The sequence below is a fragment of the Poromitra crassiceps genome (assembly GCF_964638095.1).
Source record: "Poromitra crassiceps genome assembly, chromosome: 16".
NCBI lineage: Eukaryota > Metazoa > Chordata > Actinopteri > Beryciformes > Melamphaidae > Poromitra > Poromitra crassiceps.
Genome location: NC_139645.1, coordinates 66612 through 86796, shown reverse-complemented (window position 1 = coordinate 86796; position 20185 = coordinate 66612). Strand labels below are relative to the sequence as shown.

The 20185-nt window shown below is 43.5% G+C and overlaps 1 protein-coding gene and 1 long non-coding RNA gene across 2 annotated transcripts in view; both read left to right on the top strand.

The window, feature by feature from the left end:
- Positions 1 to 1869, top strand: part of LOC310791154 (troponin T, fast skeletal muscle-like) — a gene marked incomplete at its 5' end in the record, with an annotated part of 52440 nt that extends 50571 nt beyond the window's left edge. Inside the window, one exon of the mRNA XM_083652847.1 lies at positions 1655 to 1869. Within this exon, the coding sequence (XP_083508973.1) occupies positions 1655 to 1694 (40 nt within the window). The 3' untranslated portion in view covers positions 1695 to 1869. The remainder of the gene's footprint in view (positions 1 to 1654) is intronic.
- A 9719-nt stretch (positions 1870 to 11588) lies between these two features.
- Positions 11589 to 12559, top strand: LOC310790928. The gene is made up of 3 exons (XR_014553407.1): positions 11589 to 11698; positions 11808 to 11956; positions 12460 to 12559. It is a non-coding gene; the product is annotated as an uncharacterized lncRNA (long non-coding RNA).
- Positions 12560 to 20185: the final 7626 nt, after the last annotated feature.

The following is a 20185-nucleotide window of genomic DNA, read 5'->3' as shown; positions in this document are numbered from 1 at the left end:
CCAAAAATGAATGGTTAAAGTGACTGTTCTATCGAATTTCACAAAAAGCCGTTTATCTCAGAATAAATTTACAGACGCTGAAACCATGCTGTATTCAACTGCTAATGCTTACATAACTACTAACTCTACAAACGAACTCTTTTAGACAGAGAAAGCACACATTCTATTAGTTCTTTTGAGATATTGTGTGTTCACAAAATCCTAACAGAAACGAATCCTCGGCTCTTGAAAGATGAGCCAGAATCCTCAAAAAAACCCTCTGGCAGAAGCTAACTACAGTTTTGAAAAACGGCTGGCAGTGAATGTGTTAACTATTTTAGCTAAGCCCGCTGCCTGCTGGTTGTAACAACGTCTGTCGGGCTCAAAATGCCACTGAGTGACCAAAATATTAGCTCCTTATTTCCGGTCACGCTCTTTCCAATAAGCTCATCAGCTTTGGTTTGGAGTCTGTTCTCCGGTTGTTAATATCTCAGCTATAATGAGAGAAGGCAAGTTCAGTACCCTATTTTTCACCATAGGTGTCAGGCTTCACCAAACATTTGGGTTTAGACAGTTACACTTTAAAGATGACTCTAGTTAATTTGCATGTCACCTCAAACAAGACATAGGACACTGTTTTCAAGTCTGAAATTTACCTAGATTTGCTAGAAAGATTAACAACATTTCACCTTCTCGCCAACGCTTCTTGATGATGTCACGGTTGACAGTACAGTACAGTATAGTACAGGCTAGTTAAGTGTTGGTATTATGTCTTTTAACAGGCTCACATATGCTGTTGTGTTTCTGACTTGGATTGTGGTTGTCTTGATTCAAAACATTCACAATTCTTACTACTATACTGTGCCGTCAACGTAGTGGCATCATCTAGCAGCAAAAAGGTTTCTTTCTAGCAAATCTGGCTAAATTTGAAAGCAGTGTCCTGTCTTGTCTGAGGTGAAATGCAAATGAACTAGAGTCATATGCCTCTTTAAGTTCCCACTGGGGGGGGGCTACCGGACTGGCGAGCGAGTCTCGCGAGGTAAATGGCCTGCATTTATCTAACGCTTTTATCCAAAGCACTTTCCAATGAATGCATTGTGTACATTCACACATTCATAAATCGATTGTGGCAAGCTTCCACATAGGGTGCTGGCACAACCATGACAGAAGTAGTTTGGGGTTCAGTATCTTGCCCAAGGACACTTTGACATGCAGACTGGAGGAGGTGGAGATCGAACTACCAACCTTTTTGATCCAAAGCGATTATTGGACAACTTCTCTTATTGGCTGATCTCTTTCCTCTGTGATGTCACCACCTCTTGTACTCTATAGAGGGTGACAGTTAATGAGAGTTGATTTGAGTTAAGTGGACCTGTGGACCATTAATGTCATTACTGGCATTACTGGTCCACATTTAACTCAAATCAACTCTTAATAGTAGAATGTCTGCAAAACTGTTAACAGTTTTCTGATATATCTGAGATCATGTGCAAAATAAATCAGTTCTTCTTAAGGTAAAGATCACATATATTGGGGCTTTACCGTTAAGTTTGATCTCCTATGATTCCACATTAATATTCCTGTAGCCTAATATTTTGTCCTATAGTATTCTTCTAAAATTACTATAGGATTACTATACAGATCTGACTCTGCTCCCACTCTTTGTGCTCTGCAGCAGCAAGAAAGGAGCGCGCACCGCTCGCCGCAGGAAGTGAGCAGGGGCCAGCGAGGGGCAGCTGGCCACGAGGCGCCAGGCCGCGAGCCACAGGGTGACCCACAGCCAGAGTCCGGATCGATTCAGCTCCAACACTGGAGGTTTCTGTAAATATGATGTGATGCAGCAGCTGTCTCAAGACAATACAAAATATATATCAATGACATGCTAATAAAAGTACAATAAAATCCATGTTCTGTGCCTTTATGTTCACTTTGAATGGTATGCTATCTCTCACTCTCTCTCTCTCTCTATCTATCTATCTATCTACATATTATTAGTAATTGTGAATGACATTGTGAATGGCTAACCCTAACCCTATCTTACAAGATACCATTAATTCATGCAAAAGTCAGTATCATAGTGTAACATATACTGTAGGCTTGCAACAACAACCTTATCATCATCGTCATGAAATGGGTGGGAGGAAGAATTAGGCAGTTACTGTACAATGAAGGCAAACACATTATTATGGCTCCAAATGCCTTGAAATGATCTGAAAAGATGTTTCCTGCAGTTTCACAGCACTGGGAAGCTGAATTAGGCACACTGTAAAAAAAACTTCCTGTAAAATTTACAGTAAATAACTAAGAGTTACCACTCATTTGTTATAATTTGCTGTAAAAGAGGATTACAGGAAATATCTGTATATCAATTTACAGCAAATTGTTGTGGAAAAAAAGCACAATGTTTTTCTACAGTAACTATATTGATATTGTAAACCAGTTTACAGTTATTTCCTGTCATATGAATTACAGTAATTACCTGGCAACTCGAGTTGCTAATAAAGACCTGTAAATTTCCCAGAATACAAGATGTTGCTGTAAAACATTTACCAATTAAAACCTGTAACCCCCCCCCCCCAAAATCCAAGATTGAACTGTAAAAAAAAATCTAAAATATGGGGGGCACGGTGGGGCTACTGCTATAAATATAGTGCTTCAAACACGATACTACTAACATGAACTTTCAATGTATTATAGCGTCATTATAATTAGATATATATTATAATTATTATATATATATTATAATTATATATATATTATAATTATATATTTCAATGCACTTATAGCATAATTGATTGACTTCACTCGAGCAGCCAGGGACTAACAATACAAATAGAGCATAACGATTCAAATCAATGCCCTGGCAGAATGACACTGCAGTGACCCCTCACATGCAGAATCACACTGCAGTGACCCCTCACATGCTGACAGAATGACACTGCAGTGACCCCTCACATGCAGAATCACACTGCAGTGACCCCTCACATGCTGACAGAATGACACTGCAGTGACCCCTCACATGCAGAATGACACTGCAGTGACCCCTCAGATGCAGAATGACACTGCAGTGACCCCTCACATGCTGGCAGAATGACACTGCAGTGACCCCTCACATGCTGGCAGAATGACACTGCAGTGACCCCTCACATGCTGGCAGAATGACACTGCAGTGACCCCTCACATGCTGGCAGAATGACACTGCAGTGACCCCTCACATGCAGAATCACACTGCAGTGACCCCTCACATGCTGACAGAATGACACTGCAGTGACCCCTCACATGCTGGCAGAATGACACTGCAGTGACCCCTCACATGCTGGCAGAATGACACTGCAGTGACCCCTCACATGCAGAATGACACTGCAGTGACCCCTCACATGCTGGCAGAATGACACTGCAGTGACCCCTCACATGCTGGCAGAATGACACTGCAGTGACCCCTCACATGCAGAATCACACTGCAGTGACCCCTCACATGCTGACAGAATGACACTGCAGTGACCCCTCACATGCAGAATGACACTGCAGTGACCCCTCACATGCAGAATGACACTGTAGTGACCCCTCACATGCTGGCAGAATGACACTGCAGTGACCCCTCACATGCAGAATGACACTGCAGTGACCCCTCACATGCAGAATGACACTGCAGTGACCCCTCACATGCTGGCAGAATGACACTGCAGTGACCCCTCACATGCAGAATGACACTGCAGTGACCCCTCACATGCAGAATAGTGTCTCCCCAGGGGGGCTCCGAACCGTTTCAGGGGAGGCTCAGTGAATGGAAGTGAAAATATATTACTTTAGTTATCAAAATGAGATCACATAGAATGGCCTAAATGTGTGTGATTTGGTTAAAGAGATGGTTCAAAGATACAGTAGTTTGAGGGTTTTTTACTGTTGTTCCTACTTTCCCAGAATCAGAAATAAATAAATGCCTTCAGACAGACCTGTGTAGTCTGAAGTATGTCAAACAGCAATATCATATACTGTATAATATAATATTGTCTCAATTGTGGAGTGTCTATGGGATCAAATCCTATAGGCATCCATGAATCTATGGAAACTATGTTAAGCAAGTAAACTGGGGGGGGGGGGGGTGCGGGGGGCTTTGTCTGGGGGAGGCCCACAGTCTCACACTTTGAAAACCCTGCTCTAGAGAAATTGTTCATTTTCTAGCACAGACCAGTTCCCAGCAACTCAATGTGGTAACTGTCGTAACTCATTACAAAAGTAACATATTACATGTAATATATTACTGTTAGCAGTAACTCAGTAATATAACTTATTACCAATAAGGTTTGAGTAATATTATACCAGTTACTTTGTCAAGTAACACAAGTTACAAATTGAGTTACATACTTTTTATCAAAGCACATTTAAATAAAGATACATCCATTTCCTAATCAAATTGTGTCCGTATGCAAATAACCACTATAGATGACAATAGCAAAGGAAAAGGATAACATTTAGAAATTTGGACAGTTTACACTGACTTCAAGACGGTTGAAATTCAGGATGGTTCCAGGTGGTGATGTCATTCTGTTGCTACTGCTGTTATTTTGGTGAAAGTAATGTAAAACTACTGTAATAAGTAATGAGTTACTCTACACAGACAGTAATATTGTAAAGTAACTTATTACTCTCAAATGAAAGTAACTACTGATATGTAGTATATTACATTTTGAAAGTAACTTGCCCAACACTGGTGACAGTAAAGTAGGCTTATTGGATCTTCAAATGATGACATGCTCTGAGGACGGGGATCCTCTCAATTTACAGCACAAGTCTAAATGTAGGACAATGCTGTTCTCTAATGAGCCTTATAGTCATTAGTGATGAATTCTGTAAGTAAAATGCAATGTTCAAAATGACAAACAGCCACTGGAAAGGTGTGAAGGAAGCCGTCCAGCTATGAAGAGGAGACTGACCTTCCTCCTGCTCCTCACAGGTCAGTATATCACCTCCTCTACAATGTAAAATCTCACCCACTAGATATGGTCTAGATGCAAGAGCTTGAACACCTACAGTACATGTGTGTAGATGTAAGCGCCTGAACACCTACAGTACATGTGTCTAGATGCAAGCACTTGAACACCTACAGTACATGTGTCTAGATGCAAGCACTTGAACACCTACAGTACATGTGTCTAGATGTAAGCGCCTGAACACCTACAGTACATGTGTCTAGATGCAAGCGCCTGAACACCTACAGTACATGTGTCTAGATGCAAGCACTTGAACACCTACAGTACATGTGTCTAGATGCAAGCGCCTGAACACCTACAGTACATGTGTCTAGATGCAAGCACTTGAACACCTACAGTACATGTGTCTAGATGCAAGCGCCTGAACACCTACAGTACATGTGTCTAGATGCAAGCACTTGAACACCTACAGTACATGTGTCTAGATGTAAGCACTTGAACACCTACAGTACATGTGTGTAGATGCAAGCGCCTGAACACCTACAGTACATGTGTCTAGATGCAAGCGCCTGAACACCTACAGTACATGTGTGTAGATGCAAGCGCCTGAACACCTACAGTACATGTGTCTAGATGCAAGCGCCTGAACACCTACAGTACATGTGTCTAGATGCAAGCACTTGAACACCTACAGTACATGTGTCTAGATGCAAGCGCTTGAACACCTACAGTACATGTGTCTAGATGCAAGCGCTTAATGTCGCTGTGTGGTTAGGGACTGTTCGTTATTTAGAAAGGGGGGGGGGGGGGGGGTCTGAATTAAAAAGCTGTGACCACTGACCAAAATATATTTTTCCTTGAACCTCCACAAGTGATTAGAAAAACATGATTGACACAAAATGTTATATATGACTGAAGCGCATGGAAATTGGAAACCCTCATTAGTGTTTTGCTTCCACTTGTGTTTTACCTTGCCTTTTTGACACAAAATGGCCCCCGTGAGAAGGGTCTATTGGAACTACTTTCACTGCGTTCCGATCGGCTAGCAGTTCCCTGTGAAGTGGACTGCACAGGGTATTGAGCCATATTACTTAAAATGGCTGAATACCCTGTGCAGTCCACTGTGCAGTAACTATTAGCAGATATTGCTAGTAGTTAAATAACCCTTAGTTAAATTGACTAATAAATAGTTAAATAATAGCCTAAATAGTTAAATAAATAGGCTAAATCAAAATTAATAAATAGTTAAATAACCCTAACCCTTAAATATGTTTTCCTTAAAATGTTTAACCTTATGGAGAAGATTTAAGGGTGTTTTGTGCAGCTGATTCTATTTTATGGACACCTTAACTCTGACTAAGGGAAATCTTAACCTAAGGTGCTTTGTGCAACTGGGCCCAGGCTCTTTCTTAATAACCTCTCACCTAACTAATTCATGCTTTTATCTCCTAGGCCAGTGGTTCTCAATGTAGGGTCCGGGGACCACCCAGGGGTCTTTGAAGGGATTCCAGAGGTCTCCAGCAAATTGATGAATTGCTAGACTTCACCATTACAATTCCTACATCAAATTCACACAATTAGAAAATATAGAGGCATGACTGCTTTGATGTTACACTGTTACCTCTGAAGTTCTGAACCTACAACACAAAGAGTCATTGAATCTGAACAGAATAACCTCTAAAAGAAAAGAAAAAATCTGATTTGGGTCCAAGAGACAAAATCTCATCAGTGGGGGTCTGTGACCTTAATGGGCTAAATGAGGGTCTTTGATATGAAAACGGTTGAGAATCACGATCCTAGACCACTATGTGTTTATTCTGGCATCAGTAAATGTGTGTATCGTGTGGCTACTAAAATCCAGCAGGTCGAATTTTAACTGGCAGAGAAAATCACATCTCCTGAATGCTGGCCTCGTTTCACTGGTTAGGCTACCTGTTGGGTTTAGAATTGCATTGAAAAATGCCACTGCTCATTTCTAAAACAGAGGTAGGTCAGATCCCAAGCCAAATCACGTGACCTTTAACCCCATATTGCCAGTGTGTAGTCTCCGATCCTCAGCCACAGCCCTTCTTGCAAAGGCCAAGTGTGGCACAAATTATGTAGGCCTATATTATTACAGGTGTGACACAAACATCTAGAGATTATCTGGATATACAGTTTTGAGAAGTTTGACTTGAGAAATTGTTGTCAAATATAACAAAATCACACATTTAAAACCACCAATTTACAATATTTGTTGTCAGCATTAGGCTACTATCTGTTAAATGTTTCACTCGTCCACTGGAGGGCAGTGTAGAGGATAGAAACCAGCGCTGTCTTTTGTGTTGGTAACAGTAACGACCCGGTTACTGCTAGCCAGCTACAAACACCAAAACAACAGGCAGGTGATTGTACAAAGGGAGCCGGAAAAGGAAAGAGCAAGTCACAGTAATGTTATCTGTATGGACAAGAAGCGATTCCTGGCATTCATCGCCATGGTGTTAAACTGTGCTGCTAGTATGACTGGGAAGACGGAGAGGACTGAAATGGTGGTTGACGCTGCAGAGATTTCTGGATGTGGTTGATGTATCTGGAGCAGAGATAGATAAAATACTGAGAGATGCATTTGTGCAAACTCAGGCGTCTGCATCTAAGTGATATGGAAAGTAATTATGAATCGGAGTACTTTGGGTGGATATGGTGTTATTTTGTTTATTTTAGTTCAATTAAGAGCAGTTTAGGTTTAGTTCAGTAGATGGCAGTAATGCAACATTTTGGATGCCAACCGCCGTAAAACCAAACAGAAGAAGAAGATCTCGATAACGCTAGGTGCATTTAACTGGCTGCATTTCATTGTGCATTGCCATAGCTTATTTAACACATGATTCCATAATTATACTATGGAGAATTTGCACTATTCGCAAGAATGACTGATGATGGTTTTTGTTGCCGATTGACGGCTGCGCATCTGGATTTTGCAAAGCTGGCTACTAGCTACTAGCTACTAGCTAGACCTGTGCTAGGCTGGCTAGCTAGCTAGCTAGCGAACAAGCTAGTGGAGTAGTGTGTGGTAGCGCTACTGTCACTAGTGACTAGCTAACGGCAAGTTAGCTTCTGTACTAAGCTGCTCACTGAAAATGTAAATGACAATGGGGCCGAAGAGACGGGAACTGGTGAGTATGGTGATACAAGCTTGCTAAATAACCAGCTAACGGCCATTGGCTTTGAACGTTATTAGCTGGATAACGTTTCGCACTCACGTTAGCCTTGTTTTGATAGCCTGCGGAGACCTGGTTGCTGGTTGTTATTAGCTAGCTTAGCTGACATCTGAGATTGCTACGGACTCGAAGAAGAAGAAGCGGATCAGTTACGCTAGCTAGCTAACGTTAGATAACGCTATAATGAATGCAGTAAATACCCAAGGCCATATAATTTGGGTAAATGCGTCGCAGTGTTAACTAGGCACCTACCAGCTACCTATGCAACCTAATTGAGCTGTCACCAGTCATTGGTGGTGGTGGACAAAGTTAATCGGGCTAAATAGGCATTGCAGTTCGTACAAGACGTGTCCAGCTTTAACGCTACATACCACACAAGTTCACAGTGGTAAATCAATGCGCCACAACACTAATAAATTAAGTGCTTCTGAATCTAGCTGCATATTTGATCTTGCTCTAGTCTTGATCCTCATGAGATTCAGAAACGTTTGCTATCTTGTCAAAAATGTAAAAGAAAATATGTCATTCACGTGAGCTGAAACTTCAGCCAAATTCAGCCAGGCCTCTATTAAGCTGATTCTTGGATTGCCATGCAACAGTTCTGTCACTGATCCACAAACACAAGAAAGAAGCACCTATACGCTGTTGCATGCTGGCACAATTAATCTGCCCTGTTTGGTCATTTTGTGACCAGTCAGTAGTTCCTGTCTGTCACAGATTTCCACAGATCCTTGACAGATTGAAATTGTGTGTGTTGTTTCTCAGTTCGCCAATATCTATGTTGCAGGGCATAGCTGCAATGCCCTTGTTGATAATATCTTCCACTTGTGTCTCCCCTCTTCCAGGTGGTGGGAAGGATGATCTCCCTCCTCCCTGTCTCCCTGGTGCTTATGGTTCTCCTGCTGGCCGAGGCCCCTCGGTGCCAGGCAGGGGACTGTAAGGGCCACAGGCAGGTGTTGCGGGGACCACCAGGCTACGTCACAGATGGACCAGGGAACTACTCAGTCAATGGGAACTGCGAGTGGCTCATCAAAGGTATATAATGAGTGAATATATTGTTGTGTGTACAATATAATTGCTTGTTAAATCAGATACCTTTCAACCCACACACTATTTGCCATTTTACCTGTAGAGTGAATGCTAAACTGATGTGGCTCAAGCCTAATCACATTGCTATTTCCCTCTCATTCTTTATCTCCCAGCTCCCAGCAACAATCATCGCATTGTCCTGAATTTCACCTTTATGGACACCGAGTGTACCTATGATTACCTGTTTGTGTATGATGGCGACTCCTACCATAGCCCCCTCCTGGCCAGTCTGAGTGGCAACACTCTGCCGCAACCCATGGAAGCCAAATCGGGAAAGGTAACAACTGACACATGATTCATAATGGATCCTGTATGCATTCAAGTCTATTCACAAGCTCGCCCCTCCTTATCTGTCTGATCTCCTCCATACTGTCTCCTCCACTCGCTCCCTCAGATCTTCCTCCTCCATTCACCTTACTGTGCCCTCTGCCCGTCTCAGCCTCAGCACCATGGTCAGCATAGCTTTCAGCCGCTCTGCTCCTCAACTTTGGAACTCACTCCCACCTAGGGCTGCACAATATATCGTTTCAGCATTGTCATCGCAATGTGCACATGCGCAATAGTCACATCGCAGAGCATGCAATGTCAAGTAAGGCAAATTAACTCATAACATACAGTAATGCTCTCTGTGACGTTCTAAGCTCTTTTCCTACTAACTATAGTACCTTTACTCACTTAGGATCCTGCAACTCACCCTGGCTGCGGCTAAAAACACACTCACTTCCTACTACGTCAACCGTGCACGTTACCCACTAGCCAGGCCATCTTCTTAAACAGGCAAGGCTTGATAGACCTATTTAAGACTTTTGGTGAAAATTCCTGTTTTTTTTCATATCGCAATATATATCGCAGAATAAAAAAATATTGTAATGTCAGTTTTTTCCAATATCGTGCAGCCCTACTCCCACCTGACATCCATCACATCGACTTTATCTGTTACTGTATTTGTGTTGTTGTCTCTATTGTTGATTATTGCACTTGTTTTTACTTTGTAAAGTTCTTCTTCTTCCTCGTGTCCGGCCATCCTTTATATCACGTCTTTCCAGTGGTTGGCGCAGGCGAGTGCAGCGGCATTCGGCTCGGCGAGATCATCTCCAGTGCATTTTGGAGCATAGCTACATCTCATGATGTGTGTAAGGTCACTTTGTAAAGTGACCTTGGGTGTCCAGAAAGGCCCTTATAAATAAAATTTATTATTATTATTATTATTATTATATCTCAAACTCACAATCAAAAAGGCAAATCAAAACTCTGAGCCCTCTCACACTGCTCACCACTGTCCCCTTGATGCCCCTGTCCACTAGAGCCCTGCATTCTAGCCTGAGCCTGAGGCCCGGCCCAACCCTTTGTTTGTTTGTTTTTTAAAAACTCTTGTAACGGACAAGCCCGTCTTTTATTGTCACACGAACACCACAACACATGCATGCGGCCACAACACACTCATGCTGACGGTGGCCGGTGAAAAGTGTCCTCTGCATTTAACCCATCCAGGCATGTCCTTTCCTCCGAGGGGCAGGCCAGGAGCAGTGGTCGCTTTCTCGTACAGCGCCCGGGGACCAACTTCGGATGTTGTCGTCACTGGTCGGATGACGATGACGATCTGATCTTCTGCATGTTTTTAGTGGGGGGGTTATATACGGAGGAACCCCCTGGGGGGTACGGGGAGAACATGCAAACTCCACACAGAGAGAAAGGCCCTTACGACGAGATAACCCACCTGGGCAGTAGGCATTGAAGATATGGGGGGGAACACAACCACAGTGGTCACAGTGTCCCAGGCGAGAATCGAACTCAGGACCTTCTAACTGTGAGGCGACTGCGCCACCGTACCCCCATTTTTGACATTTGAATTGACACATTGTGGGGTTCAAAGTGTTTTAATGTATTTTTCTTGTATAGTGTTTATTTGATAGGCTTAGGCTATTCGAAATTGATCAAACACATAAGGTTCAGGGGAGGGGGGGAGGGCCTGGTTCGGGCTGTACTGAAAGCAAATTCCACCAACCTTGGTTGTGTGGTTATTAATAATTAAATGATTGATTGATTGAAATAAAGATGCAGCATCTTCACTGACAGATTTGACTAAAAGTGCACCTGCTGTTCTTACTTACTTTGTCCCTCCACTTCATCTAAGGCTCAGCAGTGTGAGGGTGAACAACACTGACGTATTCCATGTGGATCGGCGCTTCTGGACGTCCTTCCGCTCGCGTTTCCCAGCCACCGGGCCCAGAGAGAGAGCCTTCCACTCGGCCACCGTCATTGGAAATTACATGGTGGTCTACGGTGAGCAAGAGCGATCGTAGAGAAATCTGCGAAATTCAATCGATCCAGCCTCCATTTACATTTCTCTCTTTCTCTCCGTCTCTCTTTGCTTCCTGCCTCTCTCTCCCAGGGGGAATGTACATATTCACTACCAAGAGGAGAAGTGCTATGATGAGGAGATCTTCTTCTACCATCTGGGTTGTCACGAGTGGGTATCTGCTGGGGAGAGCTTGTCACACAGTAAGTTCCTGTGCAGACGGTGACTTCTATAACCACTCTGCGTTGCACTTTTTGTCACTTGCTCGCACACATACACTTCATCCAAAATGGTCTCCATTTGTCTCAGCAGGGGAGGCTGTGAGGGGCCGTTACTCGCACGTGGCCGCGGTGATGGAGGGTGGAGTGCTGCTGGTTGCCGGGGGTTACAGTGGCGTCGCCCGTGGAGACTTGGTGGCTTACAAAGTTCCTCTGTTCATCAGCAGCGACCCAGGAGACCGGGTGAGTGAAGAAAAGAGTCATGGAGTCAAGGGCACGGGAAGTCCTGTCATCGGGAGAGTTTGGCAAAATGGTTCACAGTGTGTAAGGACTAGTGGGAGACGGGATAATGAAAATGTTGTGATTGGGAAGAATAAATAAGGACTACTAGACCAGTGGTTCTCAATTTTCTTCACATGAAGGACCCCTAAACTGACAAAAATTAGACCATGGACCCCCATTTGATAGGATTTTGTCCCACGGTCCCCCATGTGATAATAAGATTGATGCTTTTAGATGTTTTATTACAGAAAGTGTATAAAACCCATGACCAAAATAGTAATTGTGTTACTTATGAATGGAAGTATAGCAAAAATAAATCACCCCCCTTTTGGCTGGGGACCCCCTGGAACCCTCTCAAGGACCCCTGGGGGTCCCTGCCGCTTCCCGGACCCCCATTTGAGAAACACTGTACTAGACATCAGTTGAAGTGCACCTTGCAATATTGTGTGTGTTGCTTTTGTCAGGATGCAGTTTGTGCCGAGGCACCGGATGAAAGCATGTGCCTAAAGAATCCAGAGTGCAGCTGGTGTGAAGGCCGCTGTCGGGAATACCAGCCCACTAATCTTACCAGCACACTTACTTACTTACTTTACTTACTTACTTACTTACTAATCCGGTAACACAGTCTCACTGTATGCAGATGCACACATGCAATGTAGAATTGTTAGTCCAATTTTAAATGTGCTGTTAAAGTCGAGCTGAACCCATTCGTCACGTGCGTCTGAGTCCGTTTCAGACTGAAAACATAATTTGTCTGACAAAACAAATGTGATGACAGTGCCTCGGATGTCTTTCTCTGCTCCATTCAACACCTGGGGAACTTCCTGCAACCACACTGGACAGCTACCTCTTTTTAATCTTATATCTATGCATGCCGATCCTGGAAGAGCACCTGATTTTTACTCTGCCATTTTATATTGATGTCTCCTTGACCCAATGCAGCACTCCCAATTGTATCTTTATAAATGTGATGACAAGTTGAGAGGCGGGTCATAGTATCATGTCGATGTTTTTATTTGACAATTCTGGGGACTGGATTGGGCTTAAGCCAATCCTGGCGTGTTCCGCCTCCAAATCCAGTGGGATTCGGCGTGTTGTGGCGCTCCCCTCGGGAAGAGCCTGCTGACGCGAGGTTACTGGCTGAGTGGAGCTCAGCGAGCTGCAGGCAGCCAGCTGCCTTTGTGTTGGCGAGCAGAGAGTGCAGCCTGTCGGCCTGGAATCTCCAAGGTGCGACCCCTGACAACCAGGCGAGACGCGCGCCAATATCGCCATTGCATTAAATAATATTCCTGGAATGCGACTTTTAAGCCAGTTACATTTCTTTGCATTCTTAGACATTACCGCTTGATTTAGTTTGCATAATTGCTCAAGTTAGTAGTTAGTTTATGGGCTAGAAATTCTGCCAGATGACAGGCACTAGGCGCCATTTTCCCCTTCATTTGGAAGAGAAAATTATCCTGAAATTAAGATTTGATTGACAGCTGCCATGTCATGATATGATTGGTTGAAATGGGGTAGAAATTTGATAGTACTAGGTGACGTCAGCAAACTGTACATTACTGTTATCAATGAAATCTTGAAAAATGAACTTTTGATGTGAAAAACTAAAGAAATTAGATTGTTGTGATTTGTTTTGCATACATTATTAAATAGGTGCACTGCATACCCAGGTATTTGAACTAAAAGAAAAGAAAAGTCATTTTTGGGTTCAGCTCGACTTTAATAATGCCATGTGCCCACTGCCAAAACACTTTTCTACTCTGTTACTGTGTTTCATTAGTAGTTGCACTTCCCCTGATTCGCTTCCCCTCAGCCCCTTCGTATAACGTAACAGCATATGTCACACAGAGGCCACCTGGAAGGCTGAGGGGAACACTTGCAGTTCAAACTACCATTGCTCAACCGCCAGTTGTAATATGTAATATGAAGTGATTCAATGACAGTGTTGGGCAAGTTACTCTGGAAAAGTAATTAGTTACTGATTACTGATTACTCCTTAAAAAAGTAATAAAAGTTACTTTACTGATTACTTTTTCAAAAAGTAACTAGGTACGTTACTAGTTACGTTACTAGTTACTTTTTCTTTTCTTTTTTACCCCAAATACCTTACACTTAAGTTGTTACATGTCTAGCATGTCACTGTATTAATTATTTTTGCTTTGGTATTATGATAGATAGATAGATAGATAGATAAAGTACTTTATTAATCCCCTGGTGGAAATTATTGTGTTACAGCAGAAGCCAATGTCAGTACATCTCAGTAAAAAACACACAAAAGAAGCTATGTTAAAAGAAACGCGAAAGGCATTTTACTTTGAAATTCGGTTAGAAAGAACAGGAAGTGGTGTGTTAAGACTGGCTAGCGTCACACTGGAAAAGACGTGAAATGATAGACAGATAACGTGAGTGGAAGAAAGATGCTGTTACTGTCGGAGTGGTAATAATGTGACTGTGACCGTTCTGTTTTGTATTACTTGTCTGTTACACCTGTTGTTGTATAAAAGCACTTTTGCCCAAGACAAATTTCCCTCCCGGGACAATAAAGTATATCTCATCTCTCATCAATAAAACATCACAGCCTCAATGCAAACGTTTCAAGCTTCGTTGCTGAAAGAAAAGTGATGATCTGTCAACATTCCCTGGGCCGTCTGACTACGGTGAGAAAGGCTTTGACGAGAAGGTTAGGAAGTAACAAAGTGTACAACACTTACCCAAAGTGTATCTGTTAATCCAGTGAACTGTTACACCACCCAAGTCTACCTCACCCAGCATCGCCTTCAATTTAGCCTCCATCCCTATCCCGCATATTCTCTCTGAGGTAGCCAGCAAACGTCTTCCTCTGTGTGGCTGCGGCAGCTTGATATTGTTCTTCGTGGCTATTTTCTCTATGATGCATCGATATGAGGGCGAGTCAACAGTGCAAATAGGTAGCATCTGCCAAGCTGCTCGCACATAGTTTACAAAGGACAATAATGTTCCAGCTTTTGAACGCATATTTCTCTTGCTCGTCGTCTCCTTCTTCTGACTCGGTTTGTTTTGAAAGCCGGCGTGCACGCTCTGACGCTGTATCGCGCACACACACTATGACGTATATGTGCGCGCGACAGGTCTACCTGAGTCCGTGAGGATAAAATGTTTTATTTTCTTCTTTTACATAGAAAACACTGCATTCTGGCAGGCAATGATGTAACGCAGTAACGCATGCGTTACTTGGATTAGTAACTGTAATCTAATTACTGTTTTGGAAATTGTAACGCCTTATATTACTTAGTTACTAAAAAAGTAACTAATTACAGTAACGCGTTACTAAGTAACGCGTTACTGCCCAACACTGCTCACTGGCGACACTACACTTTTAGCTAACCTGTTCACATCTATGTTCGCAATGGCATCCCAAGTATCCTCATACTATTATGGGATGCGATGTGAATTACACCCGTTGACACGTTTTGGAACAGCGCTGCACGCTGGCACAATGCTCCTAAAAGCAAAATGCTTATTGTTTTGAATGATTTGGCATCTTCTATTACTGTCCCCTGTCAACACCAGTATTGTTGTATTGTAATAATATGCCATAAAGGTTTATTGAAATTTTGGGGGAAGCAGAAAAAAAATCTAAAAAAACAAAACAATCTTTTTTCTGGCCTGCCGGGGGCGCCATTGGCCTGGCGCCGGCTGGCGGGCCCACCATGCCTGTAGAATGGTAGGGGAAACACTGAAAGCACTTTATAAATAAAGTTGGATTGGATGGTGAGCGCTAGTTTGGGTGAAGTAACATTACGCCCTCTGCTGGTATAAATGTTAATATAGCCTACTACATGTATGTGAGCTCCGCCACAGAAATGATGCACAGAACACATTTTCGCTTAATCAGTTATTAACTCATTGAGTGCCATGGACGGACATGTTCGTCATTTCAAATAGTAACGTAGAGTGCCAAGGACGGACATGTTCGTCAATTGCGTTTTTTGACGGTGGGGCGTCGATCAAAGCCTTCTGCCTCTCCTGTACAAATATTATAGCTATTGGAGGTCTATAACCTATTTTACAGAACCCTTAGGTGGCGACAGTGCTCTCCACATAACAGAAAGGCAAGGAAAAAACAAAGAAGAAGTCGTTATGGAAACGGAAATCGCATCGCATCCGTATGCATCGATATGCTGAAGCACGTTACTGCAGCTGTGCCTGCAGCAGCCAATCTGCTCCCACAATTGAGCCGCTCCGTGTCGGTTGCGACAGCACATCCGCACATCCACACCGTGGAGTTGTTATTATTCTCAACTGGAAGCATCGTTGCCAGTGACAAACACACGCGGAACGCTGTAAAAAAGCTGGATGTCGCGCACAGCAAACTCAGCAGAGAGCCACCACAGACAGGAGGAGGAGTGTGCAGTTGAGGCGAGGCGGGGCGGGGCGGGGCGGGGGGGGGGGGGGCACGCAGAGCAGCACGCAACACCCAGACAGACCCAGGCAGCAGGACAGGATTGACAAACGCAAGCCAGAATATCCGATGCCCACCAGCAGCAAGCTTCAGAGTCAGTGATGTGCTTGAAATGTTTAATTTCACAAAAGGCCAATTATCTCAGCTTCTAGAAAAAAATTGCTGTTTTTGGATGAATCAAGCTATTTTCTCCGGCTCATAACTAAAGAACGGAAAATGGGATCAATATACTTTTTTTTGCAGATGATAGAATAGAGTCTCATCGTTCTTTGTGCGTGTTCAGTGTTTACATAGTAATATCACACAATATTCTGTGGGCCTCGAGAAATCACTGAAAACGCTCTGAAACTCTGGCACTGGGAGCGTCCGTTCTCCAAAAGTGGCTGGCACTCAATGAGTTAATACATTTTTAATCTGTGAAGATCTTAACGGCAATTGGTGGGTTAATCATTAACATCCCTAGTGCTGACAGTGACCAGCAGCCTCTTACTGTGCCGACCTGCCACAGCTGTTTCTGCGTTAATTTAGCGGTTTCTAAAGAGTACTTCTATCGAGGCCTCATTGACGGCACTTGTGCCGATAATGGTGCATCTATTATCTGCATCAACAGATAATATCGGCTGCGCGTTCTATCTGTCGGGCCATAATACATACTGTATCTATGTACAGTGCCTTGGAAAAGTACTCATACTGCATATTTTGTTGTGCTATCCAGTTAGAATGCATATATACAGGATTTGTATTGAGTTCTATGCAAATAATTTGATCATGTCAAAGTGAAAAATGATTTCTATAAATTGATGTGGAAGTTTAAAAATTCTAAGATCAGAGAAATCTATTTAGTATTCAACCCCTTTGCTTCGTTGGGGCTAAATTGCCACACTACAGCCGTAGTGAACACATACTGAACTCTGGATCTTTTGCTGCTCGGAGGTTGCCTGATTCCAGTAGAAGCTGGTCTGCAGCAGTGCCCATTTGACATGCTGAATCAGTGCATCTTGGGTGGGAGGCAAGTTCTCAAGGGACATTTGAGAAAAGCTGATGTCTGGCTTCATCTACTTGGCTGGAGACGCAGCTCTTGCTGTACATGACGACCATAATGCTTCCAGTCTTTGGACATGGACATCTGAGTTGATCTGTTCAGACTCCAAGGTGAAGGCGTCCACGGTCTCAGTGAGATCCGATGTTGCTTCCCAAGCTGCCCATGCACTCCTTTTCCCATAGCCCTGGAAGGCTGATGTAGTATCACATCATTTTAGCACATGGAAGACATGTAATGACAGTGACCAAGAACATTGCAGATTTTGTGAACATAAATGTACTTTCCACATGTGAAGCCGATCCAGTGCTCTGTGAGGCCTAATGTGTAGAAGAAGCGTATTGCAAGTATTACAACATCACTGTCGGACGTATGGATCCTGAGTTTCTATGGCTACTGGCCGCAGCATGCGCCAGGTGCTATAAATCATTCTACTGTAGTGTCTGCTTCAGGATGGTTACAAGGCTGAAGCGCAGATGTTACTTACTATATGTCATATTCACATCTGGTGGAGAGTATTACATCCTTCTTGGTAGAAAGGAGTAGTTCACCCCAAAACCCTGATCGCCCTCACCTTGGGGTCGTCATGTACAGCAAAAGCTGTGGCTCCAGCCAAGTAGATGAAGCCAGACATCAGCTTTTTTCAAATGTATCAAGTCCCTCGAGAACTTGCCTCCCACCCAAGATGCACTGATTCAGCATGTCAACTGGGCACTGCTGCCGGCCAGCTTCTACTGGAATCAGGCAACCTCCGTCTAGTTCAAAAGTTATGACCCCTTATCCATTTTCATCAGACATTTCAATATGCCCGCAAAGATGGCCGCCAAACATGGGACCCTATTTCAACGGGGTAACAACAAAATGTGTTTTATTAGAGACACCTTGAAGAGTACAAAAACCTGTTAGAAAAATATATCTTTGGGGTGCATGGGGAGCCCTGTTCCTACTGGACTACTGGGGGTGGACTGCCCGCAGTCTGGCTGCCTCTGTTGAGGCGAGCTCATGCTGTCAGAGTAGAAACCAGGGAGAAGGAAATCAAGATTTAAATGGGTATTTCACAAATCCGATCGTGGCAGTTCTTTGTATGTACATCAACCACATGCTCTTGTTTTTGTATCTGTTGGGGAGCTTTTTCCGATGAATTTTACGAGATTTATTTACATTTACATTACATTACGTCATTTGGCAGACGCTTTTATCCAAAGCGACTTACAATAACACATTTTTTGTCAGCAATAGAGCAATCAACTATGGAGCACAGTCTATGACAACTACAACTTCTGAAGGAACAGTGGTACAAGTTTAGGTTAGTGGTACAAGGTTAGTTTTTTTTTTTTTTAATATAAGGAAAGAGAGAGAACGAAGTTAGATCAAGAAGGACCCAGATGGAGCCTGATTGTCCTTATGGGACTGGGGAACTGTCTATTCGCCAGGCAGGTGCTAGGGGTGCCCAAGCACCTGCCCATTGTCCCCCTTATGCCCAAAGGGCCCCCCTTTTATTTTTTACAGTGAAGGCATGCCCAGCACCCTTCAAGAAGAACTTATAACAATAAATAACAGTTTAGCAATAAATAAAATGTCTGGACAGTTTACACATGTTGACCTTTCAACCGGAAGTTAAGTAATCGTCTGCGTCTCTGTGACGTGCACAATATTTTTTCCCCAGGATGGCGAATGCATGACCCGCCCTTCTCTGCCTCTGATTGGCCTATAGCATCAAACGTTGATCTAATCACATTCGCTTGGCTATCCTATCCTGCGTCTCTCCTCGTCTCCTGCGCCAATCAGAGGCAGAGATGGGCGGGTCATTCTTTCGCCATCCTGCCCACTGCCCAGCTCCGACTGACTGGCGGATCAGCAACAGTGAAACCGCCCCGCACCGTGGTGTTGTGCCCTTTTTAAAATTCTGAGCCCCCTGCCCCTCTAAGGGTCTCTGCACGGCCCTGCTATTCGTCCTGGCCAGCCGGCAGCACACAGTCCATAGTCAATGGGTTGAACATGCAGAGAATGCAACATTTCACTCGATACACTGCATGGGGCAGGTTTCCCGCTAGTTATAATAAAGATGTGGTTAAAAAAATCCTTCAGAGTTGATAAAGATGTTTAAAATGTTTAAAAGAAGATATTGAAAAAAGGAAGTTTTAAAATCTTAAATCTTTATCATATATTGATAAAGATGTTTACAACATTCTTGGAACTCGTCGTTATGCCCGAGAGGAGCATACAACAATAATGGCAATAATAATTGGGGTTGGGGGGGGTAGGCGCAGCTGTCTGTATGTTCTCTGGGGGGAGGCCCACTCTCCCACACTTGGAAAACCCCTGTCCTCGACTATTCACCTTATTCACCACGCCCACTTTTTCTCTCTTCCGTGTTGGACGCAATTGTATTTGTTCTTCCGGTTCAGCGCTAGTTGGCGGCCAATTTCAAAACAATGTAACTATGAATTAAGTTTGGTAACATTCAGAAGCTACACTGCGGCCAACTTCAGTTACATGTTCATAGCGTTACTGCTGCGAGGTGCCGATGGCTGTACCCGGTCGGCATTTAACGTTAGTTACAAAAGCACGTCGACAGTGTTTTCTACTGTAGCTTACAGTAGGTTGACAGATACTAGCTAGTCCGACTGGTCACACAGCCAGCGCTCTGTCCTCGCTGCTCGTTAAATATTTCCAAATAGGCGTTATTCTGATAAACTGGTCACATATT